The sequence below is a fragment of the Mesitornis unicolor genome, unplaced genomic scaffold (genome assembly GCF_000695765.1).
Source record: "Mesitornis unicolor isolate BGI_N332 unplaced genomic scaffold, ASM69576v1 scaffold4542, whole genome shotgun sequence".
Taxonomy (NCBI): Eukaryota; Metazoa; Chordata; class Aves; order Mesitornithiformes; family Mesitornithidae; genus Mesitornis; species Mesitornis unicolor.
The window spans coordinates 26,787-48,301 of record NW_010169775.1 but is presented as its reverse complement, the minus strand read 5'-3'; the positions used below and the strand labels follow the sequence as shown (position 1 = coordinate 48,301).

The 21,515-nt window shown below is 40.0% G+C and overlaps 1 protein-coding gene across 1 annotated transcript in view; it reads right to left on the bottom strand.

The window, feature by feature from the left end:
* LOC104536748 (glutamate receptor 3-like) overlaps positions 1–21,515 on the bottom strand; it is a gene marked incomplete at both ends in the record, with an annotated part of 65,259 nt that overhangs the window by 17,572 nt on the left and 26,172 nt on the right. The window contains one exon of the mRNA XM_010179463.1: positions 14,109–14,348. Coding sequence (XP_010177765.1) covers positions 14,109–14,348 — 240 coding nt within the window. The remainder of the gene's footprint in view (positions 1–14,108; positions 14,349–21,515) is intronic.

Genomic DNA, 21,515 nt, shown 5'->3' with positions numbered 1-21,515 from the left:
ACTTCTATATAAATGGGAATTAATAATCAAGCAGCCAAGCCGAATACTTCTGTGTAAGAAAATGGGGCTTTAATGCATAAATACTATTATATGGTTCACGTCAAAAGAGAAACATTGTTTGCTCTTATGTTATGGATGCTGTGTGCAGCAAGACTTTTCTCCGATTTGTAGCGTAAGGAAGACATGCAAACCAAAATGGTCATTATTCAGATGTATGCCATTCACATCCATTTTGTTGTGTGCAGCAAAACGGTTCCAGGAAGGACAACTACAATAATAACGACACTAATACAACACAAACACATCATCGAAAGCCACAGTTGCCACTTTCATTACCATATCTAAAAACACACCAATAAGCAATGAAACAACCTTGAAAAATCCTTCAGGGCACCCAAATTCATGTTAAAATGTGGGAAATAACTATCCTTTTGTATTACTAGGTTGTTTTTTTTCTTTTTCTTACTGGAACAGGACAACTGCCACACTGTGATGAATGTGTTTCAAATGTTTGTGTTCAAAACGTCTCCATGATGTGCAATATCTCTAAAACCAACACGTACACCAATGTAACAGGCAGTTACTTTGTAAGGCTTTTTAAAAATAGCATAGCATGAAACTCAAACTGTCAGTGCATAAATTACTGCTGCCTTGAGGCTGCAATAACTTATGCATCCTTGTGTTCACCCCCTCATATACCTCCCCTTTCAAAGAGAAGCTCAGATCTCCCTTCCCGCCCCCATCTCCCCACCTCTTTGTGGCAACCATTACAATGTCATTAAAAATACGTAGGCTTGCCCATTCTGTGTGTACCTGAGGGAGGGAGAGAACTGCATCACAAATGACACAAAAAACAAAACAGGAGGGTTTGGGATTCTATTTTCAAGAGGCCTCTGCAAAAAAATGTTATTGCAACAATTCTGTGTTCTTGTAACTCATTATTATTTGTCTACAGCCAGGCATAACTTGATTTCATTTCTTTAATAAAAACTTGATCCAATTTGAGGTTATCACTGTCAGTTCATGGACAAAGCCAACTGATCGATAATGCTAGCACTTCTAAGCAATAGGCAGTCCTGTCTACGGAGCAGTTCCTGACACTGGTGTACTCAGCTGAAAGGTTTGATTTTGCTGAACCAAACTATGTCAGAGGACTGGCTTCTTTATTCTTCATTTTCCTCTTTTTTGTTGTCCTTTTCCTCCCCTCCTTAAAAAGTAATGCCTTATTCTTGCTAATAAAAGACGTGCTCAACTACACAAACTGAAGACTGATATTTGCTCCTAAAATCGTAATTTCCCCTTTTTAAAGCAGGAGAAGAAAAGCCAGTATGAAATGAGATTGCAGCAAATAGCACTCTTTGATCTCGAAACGCATTTACAATATCTTTAGTCTTAGGAGCAGATCATGACACAATCCAGTCTAGACTGTGATGGCATTATGTGTATATAATGCTGGCAAAATAATTAAACTGCACTGAAAGGATTTTATACTGCAGCTCTGACTTAAACTCATCAAATTAAATTCTCCATGAATTAATGCACACAGACCGAGGTCAACGTGGCATATGACTTTGACATTTCATAGAGATGAATGTCAATTATGGATTCTTTCATATATTTTAGATGGCTCAGCAGGACATAATGGCAACTGAAAATTACATCCAATAGAGGAAATATATTGTTTATATCATGACTTTATCCAGCGTTTTTTAGATTATTTGATGTATTCACCCATTAGAACCACCCATACTTGGGTATTAACTACACCACTTACACTGAATTGAAGGCACCCCAGAGTTTTAATAAATGCTTTCCCACCTTAATTCTGAGATTCCATCATTACTTTTATGTCACCAAGGGGATCACAGTATAAATTTACAAGGCCATATATAGCCTTTGCTACAGAAATGGCACTACTATGCCCTTAGAGTGATTAGCATCAAACACCTCACCAACAAGACACTGCAAGTGTCTGCATTGTGTGTCATATTTATCCGATGTCTTCAGAGTGCTTAAAATATTCTACAGTATCCTGAGAAATCTCGAATGACCACTGCCATGCATTTTCTTCTCCAGAAAAGTATCTTAACTATGACTGTGATATCTAGACAGCTTAAGAACAGCTCAGCCATTGGCTTTGAGACTGCTTTCTACAACACATTGAGAAAGGGGTTAAAATTGCTGCTTGTAGGACCTCTGTGAAACTCAGTTGCAGACTCAGCAATCCCACAGGTAAGCAGAAGGCCAGAGCACATTCTGCGAAGATGAATGGTATCCCCCAATTGAACAGAAACCCCTTTGCCTGTCCTACTGACCCTATCTAGGAATGTCCAGGTATCCTGTGTTTGTGTAGCCAAAGTTTAGAGAAATAGTCCCGATAATGCCCAATTAGCAGAGTAAGTTACATCTGCTGCTGGGAGAAAGGTGTAAAGTTTACAGCGATGAAGACTATAGGCCATCCTCCCCATGACCCCCCAAAGACCACCAGAGGGTCGTAGGGCGCATGTCCAGATAGGAGGGGTTGTATGCTAATGATTTTTGGAGGAATACCCGCTTCGTATCAATGAGTTCTCAGGTATCTCGTGAATGTGTATGAAGAGATAGCATGTAAACAATCGCTTTGTAACGAAAAATCGGAGTCCTCCCAAGGAATGATCCTGGGGACTCCCTGTGCGTAATAAAGAATTCCTGCTTTCTGAAACTCAAAGGGGAGTCTTAGAGAGTGAACTTATTTTCCAGCTTTTCGTGGAATCAACATCAAGGGAGAACATGAAAGCAAGGAAAAGGTGATCAGTGGCCATTTCATTAGGCTAAACTAGAATAGCCAGAAGTGGCTTTTACTTTTCAAAGGGGAAAGGAGCCCCAGTTAAATGCTCACAACACAAAAGGGCTGATTAGAAAAATGCCACAACAAAGCAAAAATATTTGGATCTGTCCTTGCCCTTGGGTAGTACAGTGCAATGCAGTGTATGGAGTGATCACGCTCCCTTACAAACCCATTCTCAAGTACAGATGGGCAGATCATCAAAATCTGAGTTACCAAAAATGAATTACTGCTCTCCTGAACACAAATAGCGAGTAGAGAATAACTCAACTTCATATGCAGCAGAAGAAAAGCTATAAAAATATTGGCACTTTATGCAAATAACAGTAGTTATCTTACTTCTGGTATATGAGCAGCCCTGGTAGTCCACTGCATATTATTCTTACCAATATTGATAAATATATCCCCAAAGCAAACGCCACCTCAGGAGCTCCTAAGAAACCTTAGCAACCACTGCCTGGTATCTGTTAACCTTTTCAGACAGGCGCTGTTTCATCGTGTCAGCGTGGAACTGCAATGCTCACAGCTGACCAAGCACTCACAGCGCTAGCACAGAGAACAGAACCGGAGTCACGTTCCCAGCAGTCACAGTTCTGGCTTATGAAATCCTCCCACTTCAGATACGATGCGTTAGCCCACGCTGAACTACTACTACCTTGGCAAAAGCACCTCACCCTACTTGGGCTCCATCTCATTCCTCGGGAGGGAGCACGGACGCACTTCATTTGCAAATCCAGACTCAGTGGCACAGCTGCGCCTGAGGAATTTGGCCCTAAAAACTGGAGGAGAAAATCTTACCCAATAAAGGGGATAGAAAGAGATGACAACTCTGTGCTTAATCACTTTTAACAAACTGAACAGGGGCCCTGACTAAATGCTGCTGGGCTGTGCAAATCGCTGACTGGCGATTGGTTTCTTTGGGCTGCTGACAACCAAGGTAAGTCAGAAATACTTCTGAGTGCGAAGTAACAGGCTGTGAACATGATGAGCTCAGGATCAGGAGGAATAAAACCTTAGGTCACCTTTCTCTCCCAATGATACTTTGCATCATGAATCAAAGCAAAGGAGGTGGCCAGGAAAAGCTCCGCATCTAGAGCTGAAGAAATGAATAATTACTTGTTACTGAGTATAAAATTCATGTCAGGAACTCTCCACTTTTTTTCTTTAGAGATTAATACTTAATCACTTTATGGAGGTATTTTTCATTCTACTGTACTACACTAGTACACTGTCTTATATACCTACTGCAACGTATGCTCACAGTGCTGTCCTACTGTGAACTGCAAGAAGGAGAATTAAAAAAAAAAAAAGAAAGAAAAAGGTGTGATTTCAAGTGCTTCATCAGAAACCACAGAAAAATCCATCTCCGTAAGAGAAAAATCCTTTAAAAACTCCTTAACCTAAATACAACATGAGGTCATTTCACCTGCCAGCAGAGTGAGTTTGTCATCAATGCATTCACATTTATTGTACTTCTAGAAAGCATCTGAGTCATCTTTATGCTTACTGAGACAGCTGATATTTTCTGGGAAGAAAAAGGCATGCGGTCAAACTAGTTTGGTAAATTCTCTAAAGCCTGAAAGAAGAAAATACATCTAAGAGCACAAAGTGTCACAGATGAAGGAACATACTGAAACTATAACCAATGGATTCCTTCACATAAACTCCATGGCAAACACCATTTATTTAACTACCCGAAATGCAAAGCTTCTTCGTAATCCATTATGAGTTTCTTCAAAGGCTCAAGTTTTTTGTCCAGGTGAGAAAGGAAATCCATGGTAAAATTTAAGAAAATTCTCATGTAGGAATATGAAAAACCATTTTTCATTAGTAACCATGGCCATTGACTTCCAGTGTGACATTCTGTGCATCTCTTAAGTCAAAGCTCACTGAGCTTTCAACCCAACAGAGGTATTTACACACACACGTAGAAGATTAGGTTAGTACATCAAATCTTCCATCTGAAAACCCTTGCATGCCCCACACAGATATTGTTATCGTCATTCACTGCTCTTTGAGACCATCAGATGAAAAATGCTTCAAAAGCACAGAGCCTTTAACAAAGCTGAATTCTCACACACCATTCACCCTGCATGCTACATAGTCTTGTATCAAAAGAGATTTAAACTGCATATGAAGCCTCTCTTTTGGCAGTGACAAAAGAACACGTTGCTGCTTAGCTAAGAACCTGCTTTGGAGTATCTGAGGCCACTCTAGGAAAGAAGTTCTGATTGTGTAATCTTTTGTTGAGATACTCCATTTTACTCATATATTCCTCAAGCACTGGACACGTCTCCTTTGTTTGGAGCTTTTTACTACTTGCAACTATTATAGTTGTTCCATTAAGCCCCAACAGCCTGTGTTCATTCCACAGAAGTTCTTCAGACGGTGAATGATTCATTTCCCTGGGCTCCAAAATCACAAAAGTGTGATGTCCCTCACAGCGTACGTGGGGCACCTGTTCCCTCATTCTGAATAAGAAACAACCATTGTTCCACAAGATACCATGGGCCACCAATAGCAGATGTCACCCAGGTTAAGAATGAGCTATTTCCAGGTGAAGAAAGATGCATGTGAAGAGTAAACATACAGTCAAGATCCAGTGAAGGGTGCTAAAATTTACAGAATTGTGTGAATACTAACACGCTAAATACTGCCATCTTAGCTGTACTAAGGTATAAGACATCAAAATGTTCTTCCCTTGGAAAACATGGTAACCAGCACATGCTACTGCACTGCAATACATAGTGAAGTTCACATACTAATGCAATGTTACATAGCTCTCTTTTCGATACATACCTGAAAACTGCTTCATCTTGATTCCATTACCGAATAGTGCTGCTTCCTTCAGTCCCACTCAAAGTATCAACCCCCTTACGCAGACTTCAAGTCAGCAAGACTTAAGTTCACTTCCATGAGCAGAATCAGCACAACTCCCCAGATGAAGCTTCCCTGCCTTTCTCTGGGCATCCAGATGCTAAAGACACCAAAGGCTTCCAGTCTTTAAAGCTATGCTGCATGTACAGATGCAAAATAATAAACTCAAACAAAGTGACTTTAAGTAAACTCCGAGATCTAATGGGTGAGATGCATTAGATAAACAGGTTTGATGAAAATTTACTTGTAGTCCTTTGCATGTAGGTATTCTTCTCTACAGCCTCCCTTGCTAGTCTAACAAGTCTCATTTCCTTGGCTTTGTGTCAAGTCCTTGCCCTTGTCTCAGAGTAAAAGGGCCAACAACCCCTCCTCTCATGGATATTTTCAGCCCTTCCCTCCTCCACTTGCATTTGGGAACTGTCTTGAACTTTGTTTCACGAAATCTGGAAATATGAGATTCTGACCATTTAAGCCTTGCTGATACACACATAAAATCAACTGAGAACAAAAGCTTCTACCACTTAAATTAACTCTGCATCTAATAAAAAAATCAAGTGTTAGAGCTATACTAAAAGCTGGTAAAACATGCATATTTATGAAAAGTTAAATACTTAAATGCAGTTTATAAATACAATTTACTATTCATTATTATTATTATTATTATTATTATATAGTTTGCAGACTTTACCTCTAAGGCATGGGTGAGCGGCCATGCTGCTGCCTCTCCTATTTACTATGTAAGATATTCAGGGCCTCAACTCATGTTCCTAAGAGTTCCAGTTGCTTTTGTTAGGACCACGAGGGTAGCACACATCCTGCTTTAAGCTTCCAGAAATTATTGATCCCATTCATACTCTGTACCCTGAATGTTCTGACTCAGTTTTACAAGCTCATTTCACATGAAGTAAGGTGAGATTACGTATGGATGGAAGAATGGATGGTATCACACCACTGTAGCATGAGCAGTAACAGGGCTCTGTTATACCACGCTCTTGCTCTGGTCTTCCTGCTCTTCTTCATGAACGGGCTGACACACTTCCCTACTCCCAGGGGCTCCGTGAAACAAGACACAAATTTGTTGCACATGTGCAGTTACTTCACTTGTTGTTGACAAATACCGCTGACGGTAGTGTGTGTTCCCAGAGCTTCAAGGGATGCCAAGGCATTTTGCCTGGACATCTCAACACCAAACTGAACCCGCTGTATATACACAAAACTCATAAAGAGGCACAAAGCTGCAGAACAGAATACTGTCATGAACTCCATGCTGTTGGTCTTCAGCTGCATCTTAGTCTTGCCAGTATGATACATCTCTTGCTGGATGACTTTCAAAGTCGATTCACTCCTCTCGTTCATAAGCTAGAAAAATGGTTTAAGTGATTACCAGGGGTAAGCTAAACAAATAGCAGCTAATGGAAAAGATCAGGAGAAAAATGCATAAGGCTTTAATTCCACCCAAAAACCAGTCAACATCCATTCTGCCACACAAGGTCTCGGTGTTTGGGAAAGGATCAGTAAAAGGGCTTTCTTCTGTATCTGTGTACCACAGAGACCAAGATCAAAGGAGTCTGCATGAGACTTTAGAGATTTCAGAGGAAATAAATGGAGAGTGATTATCAAATGCCTGGTTTAACTGTTCAGGCTCAGATTATTCCCAAGCACATCTAGGCAGTAAAGTCAAACTGTACAGCAATCCTGGAATATTTCAGTTAAGGTTCTGGTACGTTTCCTGAATAGTGCTTTAGTTCATACATTATACTGCTGAACACATCGAAGCAAGGCACTCTAAGTAAGAATGTCAAGATTTGCCTCTTTGTCAGGGTAAATGACTTATATTTCATACAAATATTGCTAAGCAGTATCTATGACTTCCCATTCTATATAAATACAAACTCTAGGCATTAAGAGATGGTAAAATTGCTCATTCACAAAAGGCTGCTAGAGAAAGAAACAGATCATTTTCTTATTGAACGTTAACTACATGAAGTACGATTGTTCTTTAAATATTTAAAGATTTTCTACTACACGGGTCCTGCACTGTGTGTGTTCTCTATTGTACCAGAGCCTGAAAACTTGAACCTACCTCATATCATTTCAGGCAAAGCCATGGAAAAGATGCAACATTCTGTGGCCATTCTGCAAGTTCCCTTCTGCCGAGATGACGGCTTAGAAGACCATTTCTGGATGGCAGTTACTGGGACACAAGATTTTTCAAAGGCACAGACCTGTGACACATGTTCCTGGGATGCAGTGGCTGCGCCTCAGCTTGGGAGGTCTTGCCAAGATTTTATTCCCTCCTGTGCATTTCCCAGTATATAAAGAATTGGGAAAGGGGAATAAGACAGCCCATCTACATAGCTACCTAAATGCTTGCAATTGATACTGTCTCCGAGTCAACCCATGATCCTAGGCTGCTGTCCAAAACACTCCTGCAAAAGAGTCAAAAAGCTTGAGAGAATCAAGGTCTGCAGTAACTCTTCCCTACTCTGTCTCCTTTGGTGTTTTACAGGCTTCCAAACATGCTGTGCATGTTCCGTTATTCTTCACAACAGACTGATATTTACAGGAAATAACATCAAGATTTTAAATCCTTTCATATTTTTGAAAGTGTAAGCAAAATACATTGCATCAACCTTATAGGCGCAACTGAGAAGAACTGAACAGGTATAAACATACAAGCAAACGAGAATTATAATTTTAAATTGGAACAAGTCCATGTTTAATTCCGAGAAAACTGTGAGCCGGCCTGAAATCCTTTTTCTTTCATGCAATGGATTAGGACCAGTTTTTCAGCTAGTGCCCTGCTCTGAAGAATAAACATGTTAATGAACAGTTCAGCTATCGATTCTTTTGACATTTGACTGTTCAGCAAGTGCTGAATTCAGGGTTTACTAATGCTGGTGTAGCTGCTACCACCAGTTTCATTTTTCCCCTTATATTGAAGAATGCTCTTTATAAGTGAAGATAAAAGTTCCTGACATGCAGAAAGACAATGTGGAGTTTAACAAATGAGCTACGTGGAAGGAGGAGTTCCTTCGCAGCTGCCTGCTGATGGAAGGTGCTCATAAACAGAGGTCAGTCATCCAGGGTTGGATAACACCTTCAATGGCTGCTTTCAGCAGAGACTCAGTCCAGCAGAACCCAACATTCCAAAATCTCTAGGAATCTACCAGGTATTAAAGCAGAATCTTTTTAGATTCCACAAAATTAATCTCACCCCACATGTTTTTTAAAAAATCTTATGTTTTACACATCAGCAATTTTCAGTCCAACTCTTATTTCATTAAGAAAAAAAATCCATCAATTTAATTTTGTGAGCTATAATGAGCCTGGTTCTATATACTGCTTCTTTTATCAGCTCCAATCTCCCATTCTCCAGGGAAAGCAGTACAGAAGTGTCTTGTCCTTTGATAGCAATAGATAACTAACCTCATTTTGTAAAAGCAGAACTAAACAGAGGAGTTACTCTTTGTCTTCGGCAGAAGCAGCGAATCAGACCTCATTGCCTTGCACTGAACCCAATTTACGGCAATTCAATGCCTTACACATAATCATCAAGAAGATTACAGTTGTACCTTTTTTTTCCTTTGGCTTTTTACCTAGCACTTCTTTATGCAAGAGGGCATCAAAAAGTTTTATATTTAAGAGGAATAGGACTTCATATTTTTTGAAGCTGTATTTTTAGGCCTTCTGCATCCTTACCAATCTGTTAAGTCCAGGCTAAGTTTTTGTGTTTCTGTGGCAGTAAGCATTATTTCAACTCTTCTTAGAGCAGGTATTTTCAGCTCTTCTCAGCCACATAACCTGGCACTTTAGACAAACACTTCTGTGCCTCAACCATCATCTAACCAGTGTTAACCACTTAAAAAACATCAGCCAACGATAACACTACTTACCAAAGTGGGGTTTTATTTGGATTTTAGGTATCGCTAGGTACCTATTGACAGACTAAATCAAAACCAAATGACAGAAGTAGTTCAGATTTAGAGGTATTTGGTTACAAAGCCATAAAGACTGATCTATCCATACCTCTGTCTAGACTGAGCTCCCATTGTGTAGGTAGGCATTACACAAACAAAGTCGCTTTCCTGTCCTGTGATGACTTCTATGATCTGAAGGAGGAGGAAGACAACGACTTGATGCACATCACAGAAATCACTTGGCGTGATTTTGTTTAAATGATCCGCATGACGGGAATCAATGTATTTGTACACAGTAGGTATGACAAATCAAAGTAACTCAGGACAAAATGCCTGTGTTGTACTGACAGATGGAAGGCGAACAATCTGTACAAAACAGTGCTTCTCAGGCAAAAATAAACTGAAACATTACTTAAGAAACATTATGGAAATTTAAATAAACAAAAGCGTCGGTATTGCAATCTACCATACCACTTTTACAATTAAATGTGAAATGCTTCACACCTTCACGCAACATGAAGATGACTCTGACGACCGCAAGCTCACCTCTCTGCACACTCATACTAGCATTTCCCTGGTCCTCTGACTTCAGTGGAACAACATCTGATCTACAGCAAAGCAAAGCAAGAGGAAGATCAGACCCGAAGACTGGAAAGAAACCTGAGGTTTTCGATGAAACACAATACTCAGCATGAGATTCCAAAGGTGACTTTCCTGAAAAATGCTACCCAAATTCTTAATAGCTTTCTGTTCGTAACTCCATCTCATTTCATCCTGACATAATCTTAATTAGTCTTAGTTCTAGTGCAGCGAAGCCAACTGAGGCAGTTAGCACCATATAATTAATCAGATATTTGGCACGCAGCACAGCAACCGACAGTGTCAACTTACTGATGTGAGTTAACACAAATAGAAATCAACCTTGCCTGTCCCTTTCACACGAACTAAAAGCATGTGGCATGGAATGAACACACGCCTGTTTCTTCTATACACTGCTTAATGTCCTTTCTTTCCTTAGCAGCCATTTCCTAATGCATCATTACTCTCTGCAAAGCATAATTTATTTTTTCTGCTGGTACTAGCAGAAGAACATGCAATTTGATATTTCTCTTAAATTTCAGTTTATCCACAGAACAGTAAGTCCAGCAACTGAAATAAGCAATTACAAGACATAGTTCTTGCTGCTGGAACTCATAAATCTCACATTTCATTTTTCTTTCAGTGTGCTTTAGAAGTTTTTAAGAAACTGAATTTTGTACCTGCACATAAATAAACCTTTGAGAGCCCAATCTGCAACATTCAGTCATCTCATAGCAACAGAAAATAACGTACTTACAAACATAAACATATACAATGCACACGCTAACTCACTGGATTAAAACCTTCACCACCTATCAATGCAATTGTAGATCTTAACTTTATTCTGTTGTTTGAGGTTTATCTTTTGTCTTCATTGCAGGAACCAAACATCCCAGTGTTGTGCCTAAAGTCACCGAGAGGGAAATTATACGTTTAAACGATTTGAAAGGAAAGAAGAAAAAAGCCACTGCTTAAGGAAAACAGTTTTATAAAGCTGATGCTCCACTCTCCTAAGCTTAAACTGAAATAGTTCAACAAGCAGGATAAAACCACAGGAAGGTTCACTCAGTTTTGAATGGTATCTGTAATGTGCCACGGTATTTATTAATAGTAAATGCGATGTTTAATACTGCAGAGTTTTGCTTCAGCAGAACACTGTAAAAATACTTGCAAGAACAATTGAGTCCATAACTAATATTCAACGTTAGAAAGACTTGTTTTGCAATTTCTCAGATTCTCAGAACAAGCCAGTGAGAGAATAATCTTCACAGAAAGGCAGTATTTAAATGATAGTTTATTTCGGGAACTGACAGTAAACTGCTTAACACCTTCTTTCTACAGTGTTTGTGCCCCAAAGCAGTTAAGTATCTAAGATAGGAATTATTAAAAATTGTGACAGCTCTAGTGTTTTAATTTCCAATGGTATCTCTGCATAGGAACATGTACAGCCCAACACTACTCGACACAAGGAATCGTTTACCGTTATTCAACCACTGTTCAACCTCTTGGGATGTCTTTTTCTGTTTGAAGGCCTATCTCAAGAAATTAGGCAGCCTACTGGAATTGCCCAATGTTTCACATGCTGTCATCAACCACTACTGCTCAACAAAGGAATCTAACATCTATTTCTCAGTACCTAACTGCCCTGCCTCTCCCTCCTATATGAATCTTCCTAATTTAATTTAATGCTGGAAGAATACAGCAATTATAACTCTAGTAAAACTGCTACCACTTGTTTTAACCTAACTAAACCAGCAGTAACTGAAGATAACCAACTGTTCATTTTTGTTCCTGTTTTAGCAGAAGGCAAATACGTTATCAAACAACAACAACAACGAGGATGTATGTATAGGAAGGCAAGATTAGATACGGTAAGTTTATCCCAAACAATTCAAAGCCCATCATCAAGCTACCTATATGCACTGATGCCTCTTCCATCCTGTATCTTCTAACCCTGAGTTATATTTTCTCATCCTAGAGTCACCTGTGCTGTCACCTAATTCAGATTTCACACTCGGACACTTGATCTGAACGTCTGACGTGACATACAGCTCCATAACATGCATTCCAGCCACAGCAGCTTCACAACGTGATGTTGATTAGGAGTTGTGAGATTGTGAGTAGAATGTGAACGGGAAGGCAAGGGGCAGAAGGCAACAGAGGTAAAGTCAGACTCCTGGGGCTAATTTCGCCACCAAGAGTTGTGTTTTAACCTGTGATTACAATGTCAGTATGAACAAGGCAAAACAAAGCCCAGACACAACCTGAACTGCTCCAAAGGGATCATTCATCATAATAAGCTCATGATTAGCCTGTGCCCTCCTAAAGAGTGTACACACTGAGAATTGTAGAAAAATGCCAAGTTTGAGTCCATAAGCCATCCCTCATGACTTGTGTTACGATCTCAGTTTGACAGTTATATCATCTAGACAAGTTGCAGTGAAAATCACACTATTTTGGATTATTTTTCCAGTCTGAAACGCCAGATTTTTTATTAGGCATGATCTTGGATGACTGATGCATCTCTTTCCAAAGCAAACTTTATTGGCCTTAATCACGACAAGCTTCATTAGTCCTGGAACATATGACATTTTACTTTATCACATGCTGTAAGTTTATTGCATTTGGTCACATAAACCTGTCTTACACAAATGGCATATTCACATGAGCTTTCATTTAAAAGTGGACTGAAGCGGAAATATGGATGCTTGGGTAGTGGTTTTAAAAATTTTTAAAACCAACAATATTCTTAACTTCTCCAAACTTTCCCACTTGATCTCATAACCAGCGTTTTTCAACACAAGAAATATTTAACACCTCCAAACCAGTTAAAAAATTCTGAACTCTTGGCATTCACCTAAAATCAGGCTAAAAATTACTTTCTTGTCCTTAGTTGGGTAATCCTATTAACCTCCAGCATGAGAAGCAGAGCCATTGAAGACTTGATCTTTATCAACATGCAGTAGCGCAGGGTATCACAACTTCATCATGGAGCCAGGAATGGAACCTAAGCTTCTTTGGCTCTATGCAGACGCCTTCGATCTGAAGATGATCTTGGAGCTGTTAATCATAAAGCTGCTCAGAAGAGCAGTAGCACATCTACCTGATGCAAAAAATGCTACCCAGGTGAAATCCGTAACCAAGCAAATTCTGCAGGTGGCAACAGCTGCACCACGGAAATATGCAAGATTCCTCATGGAGAATGGTTTCTGATGCTTAGATCTCTTTGTGACAGGATTTACTACCCTGGGTGCTTCTGAGTAGTTAACAGTCTAAGCATGGAAACACTGGTTTTATTGTGTTTCCATTTAGTAAAACCTATCTCTCATAATTCTTGTCATGTATCTAAATCCATCTCTGGATATCTATATGACATATCTAGAGCACCTTTTCTCCAGCAGAGCCCTAAAGCATCTTACACATTATATTCTTAGACCGTTATTGATGCCTAGACATCTCCACAGTGGATCTTAGCATGGACTGTCTTTGTCCAGTGACAGGAGAACGGTGCATTTTGGTAAGTGCTGTGGGATTTGCAGTGTCGTGCACAGTGGAAGGTCTTGCAAAACAGACTACTTCGTGGTGCCAACTTATCTATTTTACAAGGACTCAAAAACCCGGCAAGTGTTGAGTCTGCAGTTCCATGGAAACCAGGCATCCCAAATTGAATGTTTACACTGCTAACAATATCCTCCAAACAATCTCTTTACAAACAATCAGTAATACAAAGATGCCTTCTTTTCATTTATCCATTCATTTTAGTCTCTTCGGAATAAACTTGTTTTCTGGGACCATCAGATGTGCTATCTGCATCTGGAAGCAAATTGGGATCAGCTGCACATACTGATTCCAGCAATACTTATAACAAGTTATGAAGTAGAAAAAACACTTAAAGTGATGGTGCTTACCCCGTTCTGTGTCGTAGAGGTACACAAACTTTTCCCACTTATAATGAGTCAAGAGACTCAGGATGGCTCCTTTCAGTGCTGGCCGCATCTGGATGACAAACTGCACATCTGCATCTGTTGGGAAGCTGGGGGTGACGAAGGATGTGTGAAGAGCTCCACAAAATGACGTCAGTGTGTTCATGGACATCTGGTCATAGAATCCAAAGATGGCATAAACTCCTCTGGAAAACTGTGAACAGACTAACAGAGACAGACAGGGGTGTTAAAAACTGACATGAAATGAACACAAACTAATTTTCAAAGTATATCTGAAGAAAGCCTTCTAAGCAAGCCTGAAATTATTCTGTATGATGCAGCAGATAGGATGAATTAATGAAATAGTATCTACTAATGTCAATGTAGCTGCGAGTTGTACCAACTTTGTCACAATTAAACTGACCTGAGCACATTTTTTATTGCAATTTGTCCTGCTATATTGTCACAATCCACTAATCTCTCCATATTCTTTAAAAACAAACACAGGATTACCTTGCTTGTATGTAAAATACCTTCCCATCCTTGAGTAGTACCTTGAAAGCTCTGTTGGCAGCTACGTAACACATATCAGGTCTGTCTAAAAGTCAAAATGTTAAGATGTAGTTTTCCCTGGTACCCCACCGTGATTCAGATTTGACGCACAGAAATTTGGATGTTTTATTCCTTTACAGTCCACAACTCTGAAATCTCTGTATGAAATCTAGGTGTGGTCTTTTTCAGCAAGAAATTATGGTGGCTTCTTAACTGAGTGTTAAAACCTTTCAGAAGCAATATGGAAAGTGCATGGTTCATAAAGACAACACAAATGAGGAACACAGACTGTTGCTTCATGGGGCAAAAGTTGGTTTCCCTTAACCTGAAGGCTTTTAGTCATTAACCATTCCGGCATCCTGAGGAACTCATCTAGTACCAGAAAATAATCAAAATGCAGTCAAATGTATTTTACTTCACATGTGAAATGTGAAAGCATTTCTGGACTGAGATGAGCAAGGCCCATTTGTATTGAAAATATGCTTCTCAGTGTTCTCTCAAACCTGCAGTGGAGAAATGACTGGGACCTGAGGAGAAAAAACTTAAAAAAAAAAACAAACCACCACCAAAGTTGGTTGAAGGAAAGAAAGGAGAGGGCGGAGGAGGAGGAGACTGAGCCCAGGTTCCCCTTTTGCAACCCATGGCAAGCTGGGTCGACTGCCTGCAGCCCGTAGAGCTCAGCGGTGGGGCAGGGCCACCTGAGCAGTGGCTGCCCCTGAAGAAGCCGTGACTCTGGGCAGTGTGTGCTGGAGCAGTTCGTGTGTGAGGGAGCTGTGACCGTGGGCAGACCCAGATTGGAGCTTTGTGGACTTGGGCTGAAGCAGTTTTGTGCGTGAGGGAAACTGCAGCTGTGGGCAGACCCACATTGGACTTTTGAGGACTTTTTCCCCTGTGGGAAGGGCACCACATGGAAGCAGAGAGAGACTGGGGAAGTCCTCCCTACCCCTGAAGACTACAATGGCACGAACCAACTGCAAACCCCACTCCCATCCTCCTGCGTCCCTGGGCAAAGTGGGGAGGTGAAGAAACCAGGAACAAAAGCTGAGCCCAAGAAGAAGGGAGGGGTGAGGGGAAGGTGTCTGACTTTGGGATCTGGTTGTATCTCTCACTGTTGTACTCCAATATTGTTGGTAACAAACTAAAATGGTTTTGTTTTTCTCCTTATGATGAGTCTGTCTTTTGCCCGTGATCTTTTTAAGTGGTGAGAAGCCCTCCCAGTCCTTACTTTGACTAGCCCCCTTTTTGGGGCATCGTGGTGCTCAGTTACGCACTGGGCCTAAGCTACAACACCCAGGGAAATGTTCATTCAACATTAACAATTTCACTGGTCAAGAACTGGATTTAGCAACAGTTTTCAACTAGCCCATTAACTGCATTAGTCGAAATGCTGCATATTTAACTTTGAAAAAAGCAAGGGGAAGTACTTACAGGTAGAGACGACATGACTTCTACACAGAAATAGACAGCATCATTACTTCTGAAAGTACCATCATGAAACATTTCCTACCATAAATGCTACCATTCAGATTGACTAAAGCCTGTTAAAGTAATCTCAAAAAGGATTGTCTGCAATATCAGCTCATTGACACAGCATCATGGAAAACTCCTCAAATAGGCAGTCAGGTATGAAAATACGATTTTCTTCCTGGAGATTCAGATGTGCAAATAGAAATGCCATTAAGGAATTTCTTTAAGTGTTTAAGCCACTGTAACAGGACCCGACCAGTCGTGGATACCAGCAGCAAATAACAGTTGGTATAGACAGAAAAGAGATGCACACGAGGCACAGAGATGGAACGAGAAGTAGTGATTTCTGACAGAAAAGTTTGTGGAAGTTCTCAACCACAGTAAAGAAAAGATATAAAAGACATTATAATACAGCAAGAATTTATTCCCAGAGGCATGACTGAGGAATTAAATACACTGTTCCAAAAGGCATTTTGTTAAACTATACACCAGAAGGATGTAAAGTAGAAAAGCTACCATAAAAATTATCTGCTGAAGTAACCAAAAAAGTGCACTTTTACAGGTGAAAAAAGGAGAAAATAAAGACTACATTAGAAAGTTTAGCTGTCTCCAAATCATTTCAATGGCATGTAAGCCCCCTAATTTCATGGGAATAAGTGAAGTGGGGCTAGCAAAGCTGGGTGTCATCACCTACCCTGATTCAGTACCTCGCAGATCAGGCTTCTTTTACATATTGATTAATAGCCTAGTTTACTAGGGTTTTTTTAATGTAGATTTCGTACTGTGGAGAAAGTAGAGAAGGGCAAGTATTCCAGGACACATTCCTTCTTGCAATGCAAACATATTCTCAAATGTCTCCTGACCCTGAAACCCAGGGTACTTCAAACGATCCTGGGTTCACCCCTTATTTCTTATCAGGCGGTGTGGTTTAATCCCAGCCAGCAACTAAGCACCACGCAGCCGTTTGCCCACCTCTCCCACTTGCCCCCAGCGAGATGGGGAGAGAATCAGAGGAAAAAAGGTCAGAAAATTCACGGGTTCAGATAAGAACAGTTTAATAATTGAAATAAAACAAAATAAAAATACTACTACTAATACTGCTAGTAATAAATTTTAATGAAAAGGAAAACAACAAAAATGAAAGGAAAAAAATGAATAAAACCCAAGAAAAACGTGATGCAACCGCTCACCACTTGCCAACTGACACCCAGCTAGTCCCTGAGCAGCAACTGAGCCCCTCAGTCAACTCCCCCCATCCTGTATACTGAGACATCTTATGGCATGGAATATCCTTTTGGCCAGTTTGGGTCAGCTGTCCTGGCTGTGTCTCCTCCCAGCTTCATACGAGAAGAATCTGGGAGGACAGAGGCAGTATGAGAAGCTGATAAAGCCCTTGGCTTAGTGTAAACATTGCTTGGCATCAACTAAAACATTAGTCTGTTATCAACATTATTCTCATCACAAATCAAAACCAGTCTCATATTAGCTACTGTGAAGAAAACTAACTCTATTCCAGCCAAAATCAGCACATAAGGTATAAGGAATACATTTGAACTGTGACTCCAGTGAAATCTCTCAGATTTGCAGGGACACAGCATCTGAAAAAAAAGTCACAAGGGGGCTCAGAAAGCCTCCCACGCTATTGAAATGCAATACTATAATGAAGAATACAGATTAGCTCTTACTAGGATTGCTTGTTTCTACATTCCATAGAGTCAGGTAGAGAGAATAGGTGCAGTGCTAAAGGCAACCAACAGCGACTGGGCTCCAGCATGGACCAGTTCCTCTGCACTGTGCTGGGAACCCGCTGAGAACTGGTCCAGCTTGTGCTCTTTCTTGTTCTTAGAGAGATGGCACCTAGGCACTGTGGCCAACCATTTGAAGATGGTTCAAGGTCCATTGTTCATTGGACAAAATCCTGTCTTGTACGGCTACTTTAAAACACTGAATTAAGGTGCTATTTTTATAGCAGATTGTGCTCATTTATGCAAAGAGCCCATTCCCAATTTGTAATCTGAAAAAAAAAAAAATAATTAAGAGTCTGTGAACAGCCTGACTGTAAGCAAGACCTTCTCCAAACAACACCTAAGAGCCAACACGGAGCTGCTACTTGCATGGGACATCCCAGAGCAGGTGAGAGCTTCTGATTTGGCCTTTCAGATATTGGCAGGTATTTTTTCCTAAAAATACTGGAGGGTCACCAACAATATCTTCTAACAAGTGTACCTGCCGGCCCGGTCCTATTTCCTCTCAAACAGGTTTGTACTCATGCAGATCTTTAAGATTTAACACTTTTACAGACCATCTGTCTTATATTAGTTTTGAAAAATCTTCATCTCAAACTCCTCTGCTTATTTCTTACAGCTTACTCTTGACTATCAATTCTGCATGCACTGTAGGCTACCAATTCAATTTTATTGGCCCATTTAAAAGCCAAATAAACCTTTGTTTTTATAAGAAGCTAAAAGGCAAATTATTATCTTGGTACTCAATGTTCATTTGCATTTTTAAATTCAGAATTTTATTACAATTTTGAAGTCCTTTTTTCTTTAGTTTGTATCCTAATCTCTTATGTGATCAGGTGATCCTACTGAACATCCATGAACCCATAGCCATATTGTTACTTCTTTTCCAGAAACTAAACATGTAATTACATTTGTTTTAACTACCTTATTCTAACACCACTGAGCCATAAGCAAAAATTTTAAAAGGCTAACTAAACCTTTGCTTTAAGCTCTTTTTACAAACTACTTTCTACTGACAATCATAACAATCCTCATGTCCGAGTAAGAATTTTGGTATTTTTCCTTAATTAGTCACAGCTGATTTATGTTTGTTTTGTCCTATTTGAAAAATGCAGATGGTCAAACACACACTTTGGCTGTTAAAAAAGTGATGTGGACAAATGCTGATGCAACCTCACTCCTTAAAAAAAAAACTAAAAAAGCTTTTTTTTTTTGGCTGAGCTTTACCTTTATGAAACTGCTCTTAATTTTAGTTATTAATACTGTTTTAGGTATTAATATTAATAACTCCACAAACAAGAGACCAAGGTTCTGAGCAGCAGTTATCCAACAGGGGATCAGAAAAAGCCGTTATTTTGGCATTAGGTGCAAGGTAAGAATTTATTAATGGAGACGTAACTCTGGGCTTTTCTCAGAGTAAGAGAGCTGCCACACACCATCATGTCCAGGAGAGGAAGGGATGGTGTGACAGAAGCCTGTGAATTCTCAAACACGTCAAGAGAAGACAAGGAACTTTCAGGTCACAACAGACTGGTGTTTCCTGCCAAGGAAGGAAAATGCTCAGAGTCAGAGTGAACACAGTGGTAAAGAGAATTTGCTTAAGTTAGAAAAAAAAAAAAAGAAAATAAAAGAAAGGAAAAAGGGGCAACCCAAATAAATAAAAATCTGTTTCTGAACTGAATAGCAGCTGAGCCACCCTAAACATTAGTGCAACTCAATGAACCCCAGCCTTCTGTTTTACTAGCAGCTCCATCCTCCCTCCAGTCAAATCAGCCCCACCACAGAGACTTGCTAAGGTTAACCAGATGTGATTTATTTTTTTCTCACTCAAACCCTAGCAAGGCTTCAGGCCTGAATCTCAAAAGATGCCCCATTTCACACAAGTTATTAGCTATTTTGTGTATTTTTAAAATTTATTTTTGCTTTCTAATGGTATTTAGTTCTTCTACCTTTTAGTGACTGTGAGTATTCCTGACACAGCAAGGTTGTACAGGCTCTGACATTTCTACTGTCTATTGCCTGGAAGCTAAAGTCAAAACTTCTCTGACACCTTTTTTTTTTTAAACTTCCAGTTCTTACTACAAACAACTGAAGCGTTACTAGGAACATTTACGAGGAGGTTCGCGTTTCGCTTGTTTAAAGAAAAGATATCTAAAGCCAAGAAAAGAAATATGTTAATGGGTGGATCTCAACCCACCATTTCTTTCTGCTAGCTGATGTCACTAATGACTGACTTGCTGAAGTCAGCAGGATGCTCCCAAGCGTGGCACACAGTGCATTTCTGCCCAGGGGTGTAGCAGCCTGGAATCAGGGTTTGGAAGTTACAATACCTCAGACACTATTCCTTCATTACTCTTTGCATGGACAAGTATTCTCCCCTTTGTTCATACTGATTTCTTGTAAAGTAGGTCTGACAAAATTAACCTATGTCCAAGAGGCACTGTAGGGCTGCCTTATTGATAACCATACAGCAATTCGGGATGCACGGCGCTGTAGGAGCACAATCTCTGCTGACATTATTACGGGCTGCTCATACCAGTGCCTCGGTTTTGTGTTCTGTGTTTCCCTCAGCTGCAAAATAATTTTATTCCCTCCACTTTCCTCTGCCAATTGTCTTGGATTGCAGACAATTCGCAGCGCCAGCCCCTGCCAACAGACTAATGGGACTACTTTATAATGGAGTCATATGCAGCCTATCTCAGAGCAGTTGCTATTCTCTATCTAAGGCTCCATCCTATGACTTTCTTGCTGTAATAATGCAAGGGTTATCATTAACGTCACTTCATACAGTAAGCATGCAGCTTCTTAGAGAGACTGACAATGCCTCTAGCGCTTGCTTTCCCTTTTCTTTTGATACACTGAATGGAAAGGCACACTCTCTCTACCTTGAGCCCTGAGGAGATCAGCACAGCAGTGCCTCTAGAAGTAGAGAAAGTAGAGTCCCTCTACTTTCGGGGCTCTCCGGGCAATCAGACTTCAGAGCTTCCTTTAAAGACAAACTCATCATATTAAAAATTGTAAATGATCCGCATTTACATATGGCCAATAAAACTAGCTTTTACATTTCAGTTGTTAAGACACTGAATTCTGTCAAGAAGAAAGTATTCCACCGAGTTGTTTGGAATTTGGCTGAGAAAATAAACATTTCTGAAAACATTCATTGCTGAAATAGTTAATAGTGAATATTCTTGCGGGTGGGAGGGAACCAAGGAAGTTACAGCTTGGAACTGGATGCAAATCCTCCTGAGATATTGGCTATAACATCATTTCTTATCCTACCTAACAAAGGATGTGCCATTACAAACATAACAAAAATCCCTCCAAACCAGAAACACGAACCAACCCCAAACCTCACAGCAGAGGGCAAACCAAAATCATCATGTACTCTTGTTACTATTTATGGCCACAGTTTTCTCAGAGATACAACTGCAGTGTGTTTTATCCAGTTCTTTTAATAAAAAAAACTACTCAGATTGCTTTGTTCTGCCTAGTACCTTCTTCAAACATATACACATGTCCTTCAGTTTGCAGATCCTTTTTGAAAAGTCAATAAAATAAAAACAGGCACTGGGAGCTGGGTATCACTAAATTGCAAATTAAAGGCACAAACACTAATCCATTCATATTT